Source organism: Oncorhynchus mykiss, chromosome 26, assembly GCF_057628025.1.
Source record: "Oncorhynchus mykiss isolate SJ-2025 chromosome 26, ASM5762802v1, whole genome shotgun sequence".
Classification (NCBI taxonomy): domain Eukaryota; kingdom Metazoa; phylum Chordata; class Actinopteri; order Salmoniformes; family Salmonidae; genus Oncorhynchus; species Oncorhynchus mykiss.
Genome location: NC_143047.1, coordinates 30,567,501 through 30,581,736, shown reverse-complemented (window position 1 = coordinate 30,581,736; position 14,236 = coordinate 30,567,501). Strand labels below are relative to the sequence as shown.

General features: G+C 43.4%; 1 protein-coding gene across 1 annotated transcript in view; it reads right to left on the bottom strand.

Annotated features, from left to right (window-relative positions):
* Positions 1–14,236, bottom strand: part of LOC110506127 (protein unc-13 homolog C) — a 301,686-nt gene that overhangs the window by 154,077 nt on the left and 133,373 nt on the right. Inside the window, exons 20-25 of the mRNA XM_090222664.1 lie at positions 9,486–9,612; positions 3,839–3,935; positions 3,363–3,506; positions 2,963–3,040; positions 2,727–2,804; positions 1,062–1,088 (exon numbers count right to left, since the gene is read on the bottom strand). Of these exons, the coding sequence (XP_090078790.1) occupies positions 1,062–1,088; positions 2,727–2,804; positions 2,963–3,040; positions 3,363–3,506; positions 3,839–3,935; positions 9,486–9,612 (551 nt within the window). The remainder of the gene's footprint in view (positions 1–1,061; positions 1,089–2,726; positions 2,805–2,962; positions 3,041–3,362; positions 3,507–3,838; positions 3,936–9,485; positions 9,613–14,236) is intronic.

Here is a 14,236-nt window from a genome sequence, read left to right as displayed (position 1 = left end):
AGGTAGGATGGTAGTAGTTCTGTTTAGTAAAGGGTGTTAGGTAGTAGTTCTGTTTAGTAAAGAGTGTTAGGTAGGATGGTAAGAGATCTGTTTAGTAAAGGGTGTTAGGTAGGATGGTAGTAGTTCTGTTTAGTAAAGGGTGTTAGGTAGTAGTTCTGTTTAGTAAAGAGTGTTAGGTAGGATGGTAGAAGTTCTGTTTAGTAAATTGTGTTAGGTAGGAGTTCTATGTTTAGTAAAGGGTGTTAGGTAGGAGTTATATGTTTAGTAAAGGGTGTTAGGTAGGAGTTCTATGTTTAGTAAAGGGTGTTAGGTAGGAGTTCTGTTTAGTAAAGGGTGTTAGGTAGGAGTTATATGTTTAGTAAAGGGTGTTAGGTAGGAGTTCTGTTTAGTAAAGGGTGTTAGGTAGGATGGTAGGAGTTCTATGTTTAGTAAAGGGTGTTAGGTAGGATGGTAGGAGTTCTGTTTAGTAAAGGGTGTTAGGTAGGAGTTATATGTTTAGTAAAGGGTGTTAGGTAGGATGGTAGGAGTTCTGTTTAGTAAAGGGTGTTAGGTAGGATGGTATGAGTTCTATGTTTAGTAAAGGGGGGTTAGGATGGTAGGAGGTAGGAGTCCTATGTTTAGTAAAGGGGGGTTAGGATGGTAGGTGGTAGGAGTCCTACGTTTAGTAAGGGGGGTTAGGATGGTAGGAGGTAGGAGTCCTATGTTTAGTAAGGGGGGTTAGGATGGTAGGAGGTAGGAGTCCTATGTTTAGTAAAGGGGGGTTAGGATGGTAGGAGGTAGGAGTCCTATGTTTAAATAAAGGGGGGTTATGATGGTAGGAGATAGGAGTCCTATGTTTTGTAAGGAGGGTTAGGATGGTAGGAGGTAGGAGTCCTATGATTAGTAAAGGGGGGTTATGATGGTAGGAGATAGGAGTCCTATGTTTTGTAAGGGGGGTTAGGATGGTAGGAGGTAGGAGTCCTATGTTTAGTAAAGGGGGGTTAGGATGGTAGGAGGTAGGAGTCCTATGTTTAGTAAAGGGGGGTTATGATGGCAGGAGGTAGGAGTCCTATACTACACACCTTGCAAAAGGACACAGCCCCCTCCTCCTTGAAAGAGAGCAGGGTAGAATGGGGAAACACAAGACCACAGAAGACAAAACTCAAGGCATTTAAAATGTTAGAAACAGGAGAGAGACACCATGCACATAACAGAAAACTGTTGCTATATTCTCAGGATTAGACAGACACAGACACAGGCAGAGAGGGAGAGGGAGAGAGGGAGAGAGGGAGAGAGAGAGACAGACACAGGCAGAGAGGGAGAGGGAGAGAGAGACACCATGCACATAACAGAAAACTGTTGCTATATTCTCAGGATTAGACAGACACAGACACAGGCAGAGAGGGAGAGGGAGAGAGGGAGAGAGGGAGAGAGGGAGAGAGAGAGAGAGAGAGAGAGAGAGAGAGAGAGAGAGAGAGAGAGAGAGAGAGAGAGAGAGAGAGAGAGAGAGAGAGACAGACAGACAGACAGACAGACAGACAGACAGACAGACAGACAGACAGATATACTTACAGGGAGAGGCAGAGAGACAGACAGACAGACATAGAGGGAGAGACAGAGAGACAGACAGACAGATAGACTTAGAGGGAGACAGGCAGACAGATAGATTTACAGGAAGAGGCAGCGAGACAGACAGACTTCGAGACAGGTAGAAAGACAGACAGACAGATTTAGAGACAGACAGATAGACTTAGAGGCAGAGAGACAGACATACAGATATACTTAGAGGGGGGATCAGACAGAGAGGCAGAGAGACAGACATATAGACTTAGAGACAGACAAATAGAGAGACAGAGAGAGAGAGAGAGAGAGACAGACATACTTAGAGGGGACAGACAGAGGCAGATAGACAGACAGATGGACTTACAGACAGACAGACTTAGAGGGTCAGACAGACATACTTAGAGGGGGACAGACATACATACATACATACATACATACATACAGACAGACAGACAGACAGACAGACAGACAGACAGACAGATGTAGAGAGACAGACTGACAGATAGACTTAGAGCAGGGGGACAGATAGACTTACAGACAGAGACTTAGGGGGGGGGGGGGGGGCAGACAGAGAGACAGATAGATGGATTTAGAGACAGACAGACATAGAGAGACAGAAAGACAGACAGACAGACTTAGAGGTGGACAGACAGACAGGCTAGAGGGGGACAGACATACAGACTTAGAGGGAGAAACAGACAGAGAGACAGGCAGAGAGACAGACAGAGAGACAGACAGACAGAGTTTGAGGTAGACAGACTTAGGGGGAGAGACAGAGAGACAGACAGAGAGACAGACAGACAGAAAGAGTCGTGGGGGACATGCTAGAATATCTGAAACCCAAGACACAGACTAAGGGCTTTCCTCCATACATTCATCAAACATTTATAAAACAACATTTATAAAAGAAACAACGTAGAACGTACAAGACCAGACAGGATGGAGGGAGAAGAGTTAGAAGAGTGGAGAAATAGAACCAGTCTTCAGAGGGATAGTGACAGATCTAGGGGGAAGGTGAGGATTGTCTGATGGGGTAGGACAGGGATTAGGGCCAGGGAGGGTCTGGGAACATGGGGATATGAGGGGGGAAGAAGAGATCCAGACCTGCTTGCCTCTCATGGTCTTGGGGTTGGGGTAAAGGGTAAGGGGTATGTATAAAGGTAATGGGTTGCTACAGTACAGACCTGTTTGCCTCCCATGGACTCAAACATCTTCTCCAGCTGAACTCTGAGCTGCTGGATGTTGTTGATGAGGATGCAGGGCTGTCACAGAGACACAGTCATGTTATTATACATATAGAATGTAACAGTACTATTCAGAACCAGACTGGCCAGAGGGAAGTTTAGGTGAATAATAGATGTGCTGGTCCATCTTTTTTTGTGTGCAGAATGATCATTATGTGCATCCAGAGAACACTTACCACTTTCTCCTGGTTCAGATACAAGCCAAAATCCTTGGTTATGATTGCAGCATACTGCAACAGAACTTTGTTGATGGTCTAGAAAAAATACAAGAAAAGGAATGAACAATACTGAGTTGTAACAATATCAATAGTATTGGACACACACACAGTCAAACAGACACACACACACAGGAACACACACACACACACACGCACACACACACACACACACACACACACACACACACACACACACACACACACACACACACACACACACACACACACACACACACACACACAAAACACACACACACACACACACACACACACACACACACACACACACACACACACACACACACACACACACACACACACACAGCTAGGGACATTAGGTTGGGGGTTCGTGCCTGACCTTAGCAAAGCGGCACATGAAGTGAGCCAGGGCCTGTGGGTTGGGGCACTCCAGCTTCTTAATGATCTCAAAACTCTGGTTGAGCTGAGTGAACACATCCACCACCGAACAGGAGAACAGGACATGTTCCGACGTTGGCTGGAACTAGAGAAAGAGAAAGAGACAGAGAGACAGAGAAAGAGAAAGAGACAGAGAAGGAGGGAGAGAGCGAGAAAGAGAAGGGGGAGAAAGAGAGGAGAGAAATAGATTGGCCGAGAGAGAAAAAGAGGAGAGAGAGAGAGATAGGGAGAGACAGAGAGAGCTTTAGTACTTCACAATGGTGCAGTATTTCATTGGGGTGAGCAGAGCAGCAGTGTGCTGTATGTCAACACTGCTGTTATTTATTCATCCCTCACTGAGAAGAGACAGAGGACGACCAGACAGTGAACGAGTGAGAGTGAGCGAGTGAGAAAAGAGGAGCGTGTGTGAGTACTCACGCCAAGCTTCTTGTCGCTCCCCAGAGCTCCGTGTAGGAAGTCCATGGCAACATCCTCATTCTCAGACAGCCACTGAATGACAAACGGCTCGAACCACCTGGAGGACACACACACACACACGCACGCACGCACGCACACACACACACACAGACACACACACACACACACACACACACACACACACACACACACACACACACACACACACACACACACACACACACACACACACACACAGTGAGTACACTGTACATAGTATTCAAAGTGTGTGTGTGTTAAAAGTGTATTCCCTGCTGCGCTCCTTGATTAAGGGCATCTGCCACAAGAGAAAGGGATCATAAATAAGGTGGGCGGTGTGTGTGTCCTTAACTCCCGAAGGTGCTTTGTGTTTAAATGACAGCAGCAGGTGGGTGGGACTGTGAGCTGTCATTCACAACTCACTCTGTAATGGATTGGATGCTGTTTGACCAGCAGTGACAGGGAGGTGCTTCTATGTGAGGGCACTAGCAAGGTTGTCTGGGAGAGCAGTATTCATAATACAATCAACCTGTCTTTTACCTGACATCCTCTCCTTAAATGTTTTCAATCTAGTTTTAAATGCTGATTTGTAAAGCACTTTGGGTTTTAAGATGTATGGCAGGGATGGGCTACATTCTATTTCAATTCAATCAATTCAGGAAGTAAACTGAACTTGGTGTGTGTTTTTGTGTGTGTGTATATTACAGAACTTCCAGAAAATACTCAGTTGTACATGTAGGGTGTGTTTGTCTGGGTATTTTACAGTACTTCCAGAGAATACACAGTTGTACATGTAGGGTGTGTTTGTCTGGGTATATTACAGTACTTCCAGAGAATACTCAGTTGTACATGTAGGGTGTGTTTGTCTGGGTATATTACAGTACTTCCAGAGAAAACTCAGTTGTACATGTAGGGTGTGTTTGTCTGGGTATATTACAGTACTTCCAGAGAATACTCAGTTGTACATGTAGGGTGTGTTTGTCTGGGTATATTACAATACTTCCAGTGAATACTCAGTTGTACATGTAGGGTGTGTTTGTCTGGGTATATTACAGTACTTCCAGTGAATACTCAGTTGTACATGTAGTGTGTGTTTGTCTGGGTATATTACAGTACTTCCAGTGAATACTCAGTTGTACATGTAGTGTGTGTTTGTCTGGGTATATTACAGTACTTCCAGTGAATACTCAGTTGTACATGTAGGGTGTGTTTGTCTGGGTATATTACAGTACTTCCAGTGAATACTCAGTTGTACATGTAGGGTGTGTTTGTCTGGGTATATTACAGTACTTCCAGTGAATACTCAGTTGTACATGTAGGGTGTGTTTGTCTGGGTATATTACAGTACTTCCAGTGAATACTCAGTTGTACATGTAGGGTGTGTTTGTCTGGGTATATTACAGTACTTCCAGAGAATACTCAGTTGTACATGTAGGGTGTGTTTGTCTGGGTATATTACAGTACTTCCAGTGAATACTCAGTTGTACATGTAGGGTGTGTTTGTCTGGGTATATTACAGTACTTCCAGTGAATACTCAGTTGTACATGTAGGGTGTGTTTGTCTGGGTATATTACAGTACTTCCAGAGAATACTCAGTTGTACATGTAGGGTGTGTTTGTCTGGGTATATTACAGTACTTCCAGTGAATACTCAGTTGTACATGTAGGGTGTGTTTGTCTGGGTATATTACAGTACTTCCAGTGAATACTCAGTTGTACATGTAGGGTGTGTTTGTCTGGGTATATTACAGTACTTCCAGTGAATACTCAGTTGTACATGTAGGGTGTGTTTGTCTGGGTATATTACAGTACTTCCAGTGAATACTCAGTTGTACATGTAGGGTGTGTTTGTCTGGGTATATTACAGTACTTCCAGTGAATACTCAGTTGTACATGTAGGGTGTGTTTGTCTGGGTATATTACAGTACTTCCAGAGAATACTCAGTTGTACATGTAGGGTGTGTTTGTCTGGGTATATTACAGTACTTCCAGTGAATACTCAGTTGTACATGTAGGGTGTGTTTGTCTGGGTATATTACAGTACTTCCAGTGAATACTCAGTTGTACATGTAGGGTGTGTTTGTCTGGGTATATTACAGTACTTCCAGTGAATACTCAGTTGTACATGTAGGGTGTGTTTGTCTGGGTATATTACAGTACTTCCAGAGAATACTCAGTTGTACATGTAGGGTGTGTTTGTCTGGGTATATTACAGTACTTCCAGTGAATACTCAGTTGTACATGTAGGGTGTGTTTGTCTGGGTATATTACAGTACTTCCAGTGAATACTCAGTTGTACATGTAGGGTGTGTTTGTATGGGTATATTACAGTACTTCCAGTGAATACTCAGTTGTACATGTAGGGTGTGTTTGTCTGAGTATATTACAGTACTTCCAGTGAATACTCAGTTGTACATGTAGGGTGTGTTTGTCTGGGTATATTACAGTACTTCCAGTGAATACTCAGTTGTACATGTAGGGTGTGTTTGTCTGGGTATATTACAGTACTTCCAGTGAATACTCAGTTGTACATGTAGGGTGTGTTTGTCTGGGTATATTACAGTACTTCCAGAGAATACTCAGTTGTACATGTAGGGTGTGTTTGTCTGGGTATATTACAGTACTTCCAGAGAATACTCAGTTGTACATGTAGGGTGTGTTTGTCTGGGTATATTACAGTACTTCCAGAGAATACTCAGTTGTACATGTAGGGTGTGTTTGTATGGGTATATTACAGTACTTCCAGTGAATACTCAGTTGTACATGTAGGGTGTGTTTGTGTAGGTATATTACAGTACTTCCAGAGAATACTCAGTTGTACTTGTAGGGTGTGTTTGTATGGGTATATTACAGTACTTCCAGTGAATACTCAGTTGTACATGTAGGGTGTGTTTGTATGGGTATATTACAGTACTTCCAGAGAATACTCAGTTGTACATGTAGGGTGTGTTTGTCTGGGTATATTACAGTACTTCCAGAGAATACTCAGTTGTACATGTAGGGTGTGATTGTGTGGGTATATTACAGTACTTCCAGTGAATACTCAGTTGTACATGTAGGGTGTGTTTGTCTGGGTATATTACAGTACTTCCAGTGAATACTCAGTTGTACATGTAGGGTGTGTTTGTCTGGGTATATTACAGTACTTCCAGAGAATACTCAGTTGTACATGTAGGGTGTGTTTGTCTGGGTATATTACAGTACTTCCAGAGAATACTCAGTTGTACATGTAGGGTGTGTTTGTATGGGTATATTACAGTACTTCCAGAGAATACTCAGTTGTACATGTATGGTGTGTTTGTCTGGGTATATTACAGTACTTCCAGTGAATACTCAGTTGTACATGTAGGGTGTGTTTGTCTGGGTATATTACAGTACTTCCAGTGAATACTCAGTTGTACATGTAGGGTGTGTTTGTCTGGGTATATTACAGTACTTCCAGAGAATACTCAGTTGTACATGTAGGGTGTGTTTGTCTGGGTATATTACAGTACTTCCAGTGAATACTCAGTTGTACATGTAGGGTGTGTTTGTCTGGGTATATTACAGTACTTCCAGTGAATACTCAGTTGTACATGTAGGGTGTGTTTGTCTGGGTATATTACAGTACTTCCAGTGAATACTCAGTTGTACATGTAGGGTGTGTTTGTCTGGGTATATTACAGAACTTCCAGTAAATACTCAGTTGTACATGTAGGGTGTGTTTGTCTGGGTATATTACAGTACTTCCAGAGAAAACTCAGTTGTACATGTAGGGTGTGTTTGTCTGGGTATATTACAGTACTTCCAGTGAATACTCAGTTGTACATGTAGGGTGTGTTTGTCTGGGTATATTACAGTACTTCCAGAGAAAACTCAGTTGTACGTGTAGGGTGTGTTTGTCTGGGTATATTACAGTACTTCCAGTGAATACTCAGTTGTACATGTAGGGTGTGTTTGTCTGGGTATATTACAGTACTTCCAGAGAAAACTCAGTTGTACATGTAGGGTGTGTTTGTCTGGGTATATTACAGTACTTCCAGAGAATACTCAGTTGTACATGTAGGGTGTGTTTGTCTGGGTATATTACAGTACTTCCAGAGAAAACTCAGTTGTACATGTAGGGTGTGTTTGTGTCTGGGTATATTACAGTACTTCCAGTGAATACTCAGTTGTACATGTAGGGTGTGTTTGTCTGGGTATATTACAGTACTTCCAGAGAAAACTCAGTTGTACATGTAGGGTGTGTTTGTCTGGGTATATTACAGTACTTCCAGTGAATACTCAGTTGTACATGTAGTGTGTGTTTGTCTGGGTATATTACAGTACTTCCAGTGAATACTCAGTTGTACATGTAGGGTGTGTTTGTCTGGGTATATTACAGTACTTCCAGTGAATACTCAGTTGTACATGTAGGGTGTGTTTGTCTGGGTATATTACAGTACTTCCAGTGAATACTCAGTTGTACATGTAGGGTGTGTTTGTCTGGGTATATTACAGTACTTCCAGTGAATACTCAGTTGTACATGTAGGGTGTGTTTGTCTGGGTATATTACAGTACTTCCAGTGAATACTCAGTTGTACATGTAGGGTGTGTTTGTCTGGGTATATTACAGTACTTCCAGTGAATACTCAGTTGTACATGTAGGGTGTGTTTGTGTAGGTTGATTGAATGACTGTATTTATTTGCTGATTAAAGTAATATGTCTTTTCCTGTTGGAGACAACATGACATCATCAAGGATAAAACACCGTGCTGTAGTATTTACAGAGAACACTCAGCTGGTGTAATGTGTGTGTATTTATTTGGAAAGTGAAGCTAAAACATTTGATTTGTTTTTAAACTCCAGCATTTTGGATTTGAGATGAAATGTTTAATACAAGGCAACAGTTCAGAATGTCACCTTTAATTTGAGGGTATTTTCATTCACATCTGTTTTACTGTTTAGAAATGAAAGCACTTTATCTATCTGGTCCCCCCATTTGAAGGTGTCATAAGTATTTGACAGTTCACTTGTAGTGTATTACATTTAGTCAAAAGTGTAGTATTTGGTCCCATATTCCTGGCATGTGACTCTACAAACTTGTTGGATGCATTTGCAGTTTGTTTCAGTTGTGTTTCGGATTATGTTGTGCCCAATAGAAATGGTAAATAATGTATTGGATCATTTTGGAGTCCCTTTTATTGTAAATTGTTAGGTTTTATTGTTATATTTTATTGGGATTTTGTTTTGTGTCGGACCCCAGTAAGACTAGTTGTTGCCATTGGCATCGGCTAATGGGTATCCTAATAAAATACATTTGGTTCCAGTTAGAACTCTTTTGGGTTCCATGTAGAAAAGGGTTCTATCTGGAGGTAAAAAGGGTTATCCTATGGAGATAGCCCGAAGAACCCTTTTAAAACTAAAAGAATGTACCATGATTACGGATAATTATGAAGGAATTGTGAATCATGATGAGTGAAAAAGCATAAATATCCCGAAAAATGCTTACCTCCCCTGGTATTGGTAATGGTGAGAGGTAGCATGTTTTGGGGGCATAATCTGTGTGCATCTGTGTGTGTGTGTGTGTGTGTGTGTGTGTGTGTGTGTGTGTGTGTGTGTGTGTGTGTGTGTGTGTGTGTGTATGTGTGTGTGCAGTACACTACTTACAGAGAATACTCAGGGGGTGTGTCCTTGAAGGCAGCCAGTTCGCGGACGTACTCGTTGTGGAACCACTTGACTTTAAAGTGAAGGTTCATGTACTCTGTGCTCTTGCATAGACGGTGCTTATTGTGCTCTGTCAGGGGAAATGAAAAAGGCAGAATGTTAACATGCATGTCTGGACTGAGATATGACTTGGTGAACTTGCCACAGGAGTAAAAGGCTCAATCAATCAATCAAGCTAATAGGGGAGATCTGATATCCAGACCCACGGAAGTGGACAGCGTCATCTTCCGTCATCATGAAGTGCTTTGAGAGACTAGTCAAGGACCATATCACCTCCACCCTACCCGACACCCTAGACCCACTCCAATTTGCTTACCGCCCAAATAGGTCGACAGACGATGCAATCTCAACCACACTGCACACTGCCCTAACCCATCTGGACAAGAGGAATACCTATGTGAGAATGCTGTTCATCGACTACAGCTCGGCATTCAACACCATAGTACCCTCCAAGCTCGTCATCAAGCTCGAGACCCTGGGTCTCGACCCCGCCCTGTGCAACTGGGTACTGGACTTCCTGACGGGCCGCCCCCAGGTGGTGAGGGTAGGCAACAACATCTCCACCCCGCTGATCCTCAACACTGGGGCCCCACAAGGGTGCGTTCTGAGCCCTCTCCTGTACTCCCTGTTCACCCACGACTGCGTGGCCACGCACGCCTCCAACTTAATCATCAAGTTTGCGGACGACACAACAGTGGTAGGCTTGATTACCAACAACGACGAGACGGCCTACAGGGAGGAGGTGAGGGCCCTCGGAGTGTGGTGTCAGGAAAATAACCTCACACTCAACGTCAACAAAACTAAGGAGATGATTGTGGACTTCAGGAAACAGCAGAGGGAACACCCCCCTATCCACATCGATGGAACAGTAGTGGAGAGGGTAGCAAGTTTTAAGTTCCTCGGCATACACATCACAGAAAAACTGAATTGGTCCACTCACACAGACAGCATCGTGAAGAAGGCGCAGCAGCGCCTCTTCAACCTCAGGAGGCTGAAGAAATTCGGTTTGTCACCAAAAGCACTCACAAACTTCTACAGATGCACAATCGAGAGCATCCTGGCGGGCTGTATCACCGCCTGGTACGGCAACTGCTCCGCCCACAACCGTAAGGCTCTCCAGAGGGTAGTGAGGTCTGCACAACGCATCACCGGGGGCAAACTACCTGCCCTCCAGGACACCTACACCACCCGATGTTACAGGAAGGCCATAAAGATCATCAAGGACATCAACCACCCGAGCCACTGCCTGTTCACCCCGCTATCATCCAGAAGGCGAGGTCAGTACAGGTGCATCAAAGCTGGGACCGAGAGACTGAAAAACAGCTTCTATCTCAAGGCCATCAGACTGTTAAACAGCCACCACTAACATTGAGTGGCTGCTGCCAACACACTGACACTGACACTGACTCAACTCCAGCCACTTTAATAATGGGAATTGATGGGAAATGATGTAAATATATCACTAGCCACTTTAAACAATGCTACCTTATATAATGTTACTTACCCTACATTATTCATCTCATATGCATACGTATATACTGTACTCTATATCATCGACTGCATCCTTATGTAATACATGTATCACTAGCCACTTTAACTATGCCACTTTGTTTACATACTCACCTCATGTATATACTGTACCCGATACCATCTACTGTATCTTGCCTATGCTGCTCTGTACCATCACTCATTCATATATCCTTATGTACATATTATTTATCCCCTGACACTGTGTATAAGACAATAGTTTTGGTATTGTTAGTTAGATTACTTGTTGGTTATTACTGCATTGTCGGAACTAGAAGCACAAGCATTTCGCTACACTCGCATTAACATCTGCTAACCATGTGTATGTGACCAATAACATTTGATTTGATTTGATTTGATTTGATTCAATGGAATCGGAATTCTGAAGTTCAGCACCATAAGAGAATGGACAGGGACTGTTGGGTGCAGGCAGTCCCTCTACTCTAGTGCTACATCCTGATTCTCCACCCTCCTCTCAAAGTGTTCACTTCTACACTCCCTGCCATGGATGGTGGATACTCCCTCCAGCCAATGTTTACAGCAATCCTTTGAAATCCATGACAGGGTGTGTGCAAGTGCACATTTTCGTAGAAGAGAGGAGAATCGGAACAAGGACTAGGTGAATCCTGAAATATATCCAGGTAGCCAGGAAGTGAGAAGCCTGTAAGGGTTTACATTCTCTGATTTACATTCTGCAACAAGTCCTAATAGACCTATAACATGGCTGACCTAGTCTCACGTTGTCATACCGCTAAAGTCACGCGTGAGCCTGGTTCGCGACAAGGCTATGGCTAACCTGATATTGACAGAGACAGGTAATCTAAGACTAGACCAGGAATCCTGTAAACACAGACACTGGTAGTGACATGACCTTGGTGGACTCTCTCTCTCTCACACACACACAAACACACACACACACACACACACACACACACACACACACACACACACACACACACACACACACACACACACACACACACAGGGTCTAATGAGAGCTGACTTGGTACATAATGAAAGTTCAGTCTGATGATATGGTAGGCTCTATCACAGTAGAGTAGGACATACTAACTACCACAGAACTTGGGGATAGAGAGGAGAGAGAAGGGATGTAAGGGAGAGAGGGGAGGGGGTATAGAGAGATCCACAGATGATGCAATCGCCATCACACTGCACACTGCCCTATTCCATCTAGACAAGAGGAATACAGTGCCTTGCGAAAGTATTCGGCCCCCTTGAACTTTGCGACCTTTTGCCACATTTCAGGCTTCAAACATAAAGATATAAAACTGTATTTTTTGTGAAGAATCAACAACAAGTGGGACACAATCATGAAGTGGAACGACATTTATTGGATATTTCAAACTTTTTTAACAAATCAAAAACTGAAAAATTGGGCGTGCAAAATTATTCAGCCCCCTTAAGTTAATACTTTGTAGCGCCACCTTTTGCTGCGATTACAGCTGTAAGTCGCTTGGGGTATGTCTCTATCACTTTTGCACATCGAGAGACTGAATTTTTTTCCCATGAGGTTGGATGGAGAGCATTTGTGAACAGCAGTTTTCAGTTCTTTCCACAGATTCTCGATTGGATTCAGGTCTGGACTTTGACTTGGGCATTCTAACACCTGGATATGTTTATTTTTGAACCATTCCATTGTATATTTTGCTTTATGTTTTGGATCATTGTCTTGTTGGAAGACAAATCTCCATCCCAGTCTCAGGTCTTTTGCAGACTCCATCAGGTTTTCTTCCAGAATGGTCCTGTATTTGGCTCCATCCATCTTCCCATCAATTTTAACCATCTTCCCTGTCCCTGCTGAAGAAAAGCAGGCCCAAACCATGATGCTGCCACCACCATGTTTGACAGTGGGGATGGTGTGTTCAGGCTGATGAGCTGTGTTGCTTTTACGCCAAACATAACATTTTGCATTGTTGCCAAAAAGTTCAATTTTGGTTTCATCTGACCAGAGCACCTTCTTCCACATGTTTGGTGTGTCTCCCAGGTGGCTTGTGGCAAACTTTAAACAACACTTTTTATGGATATCTTTAAGAAATGGCTTTCTTCTTGCCACTCTTCCATAAAGGCCAGATTTGTGCAATATACGACTGATTGTTGTCCTATGGACAGAGTCTCCCACCTCAGCTGTAGATCTCTGCAGTTCATCCAGAGTGATCATGGTCCTCTTGGCTGCATCTCTGATCAGTCTTCTCCTTGTATGAGCTGAAAGTTTAGAGGGACGACCAGGTCTTGGTAGATTTGCAGTGGTCTGATACTCCTTCCATTTCAATATTATCGCTTGCACAGTGCTCCTTGGGATGTTTATAGCTTGGGAAATCTTTTTGTATCCAAATCCGGCTTTAAACTTCTTCACAACAGTATCTCGGGCCTGCCTGGTGTGTTCCTTGTTCTTCATGATGCTCTCTGCGCTTTTAACGGACCTCTGAGACTATCACAGTGCAGGTGCATTTATACGGAGACTTGATTACACACAGGTGGATTGTATTTATCATCATTAGTCATTTAGGTCAACATTGGATCATTCAGAGATCCTCACTGAACTTCTGGAGAGAGTTTGCTGCACTGAAAGTAAAGGGGATGAATAATTTTGCACGGCCAATTTTTCAGTTTTTGATTTGTTAAAAACGTTTGAAATATCCAATAAATGTCGTTCCACTTCATGATTGTGTCCCACTTGTTGATTCTTCACAAAAAAATACAGTTTTATATCTTTATGTTTGAAGCCTGAAATGTGGCAAAAGGTCGCAAAGTTCAAGGGGGCCGAATACTTTCGCAAGGCACTGTACCTATATAAGAATGATTTTCATTGACTACAGCTCAGCATTCAACACCATATTACCCTCCAAACTCATCATTACGCTAGGGGCCCTGGGTTTGAACCCCGCCCTGTGCAACTGGGTCCTGGACTTCCTGATGGGCCGCCCTCAGGTGGTGAAGGTAGGAAACAACAGCTCCAATTTGCTGATCTTCAACATAGGGGCCCCCACAAGGGTGCGTTCTCAGCTCCCTCCTATACTGCCTGTTCCGCCATGACTGCGTGGCCATGCAAGCCTCCAACTCAATCATCAAGTTTGCATTCTGATTACCAACAATGACGAGACGGCCTATAGGGAGGAGGTGAGGGCTCTGGTGGAGTGGTGCCAGGA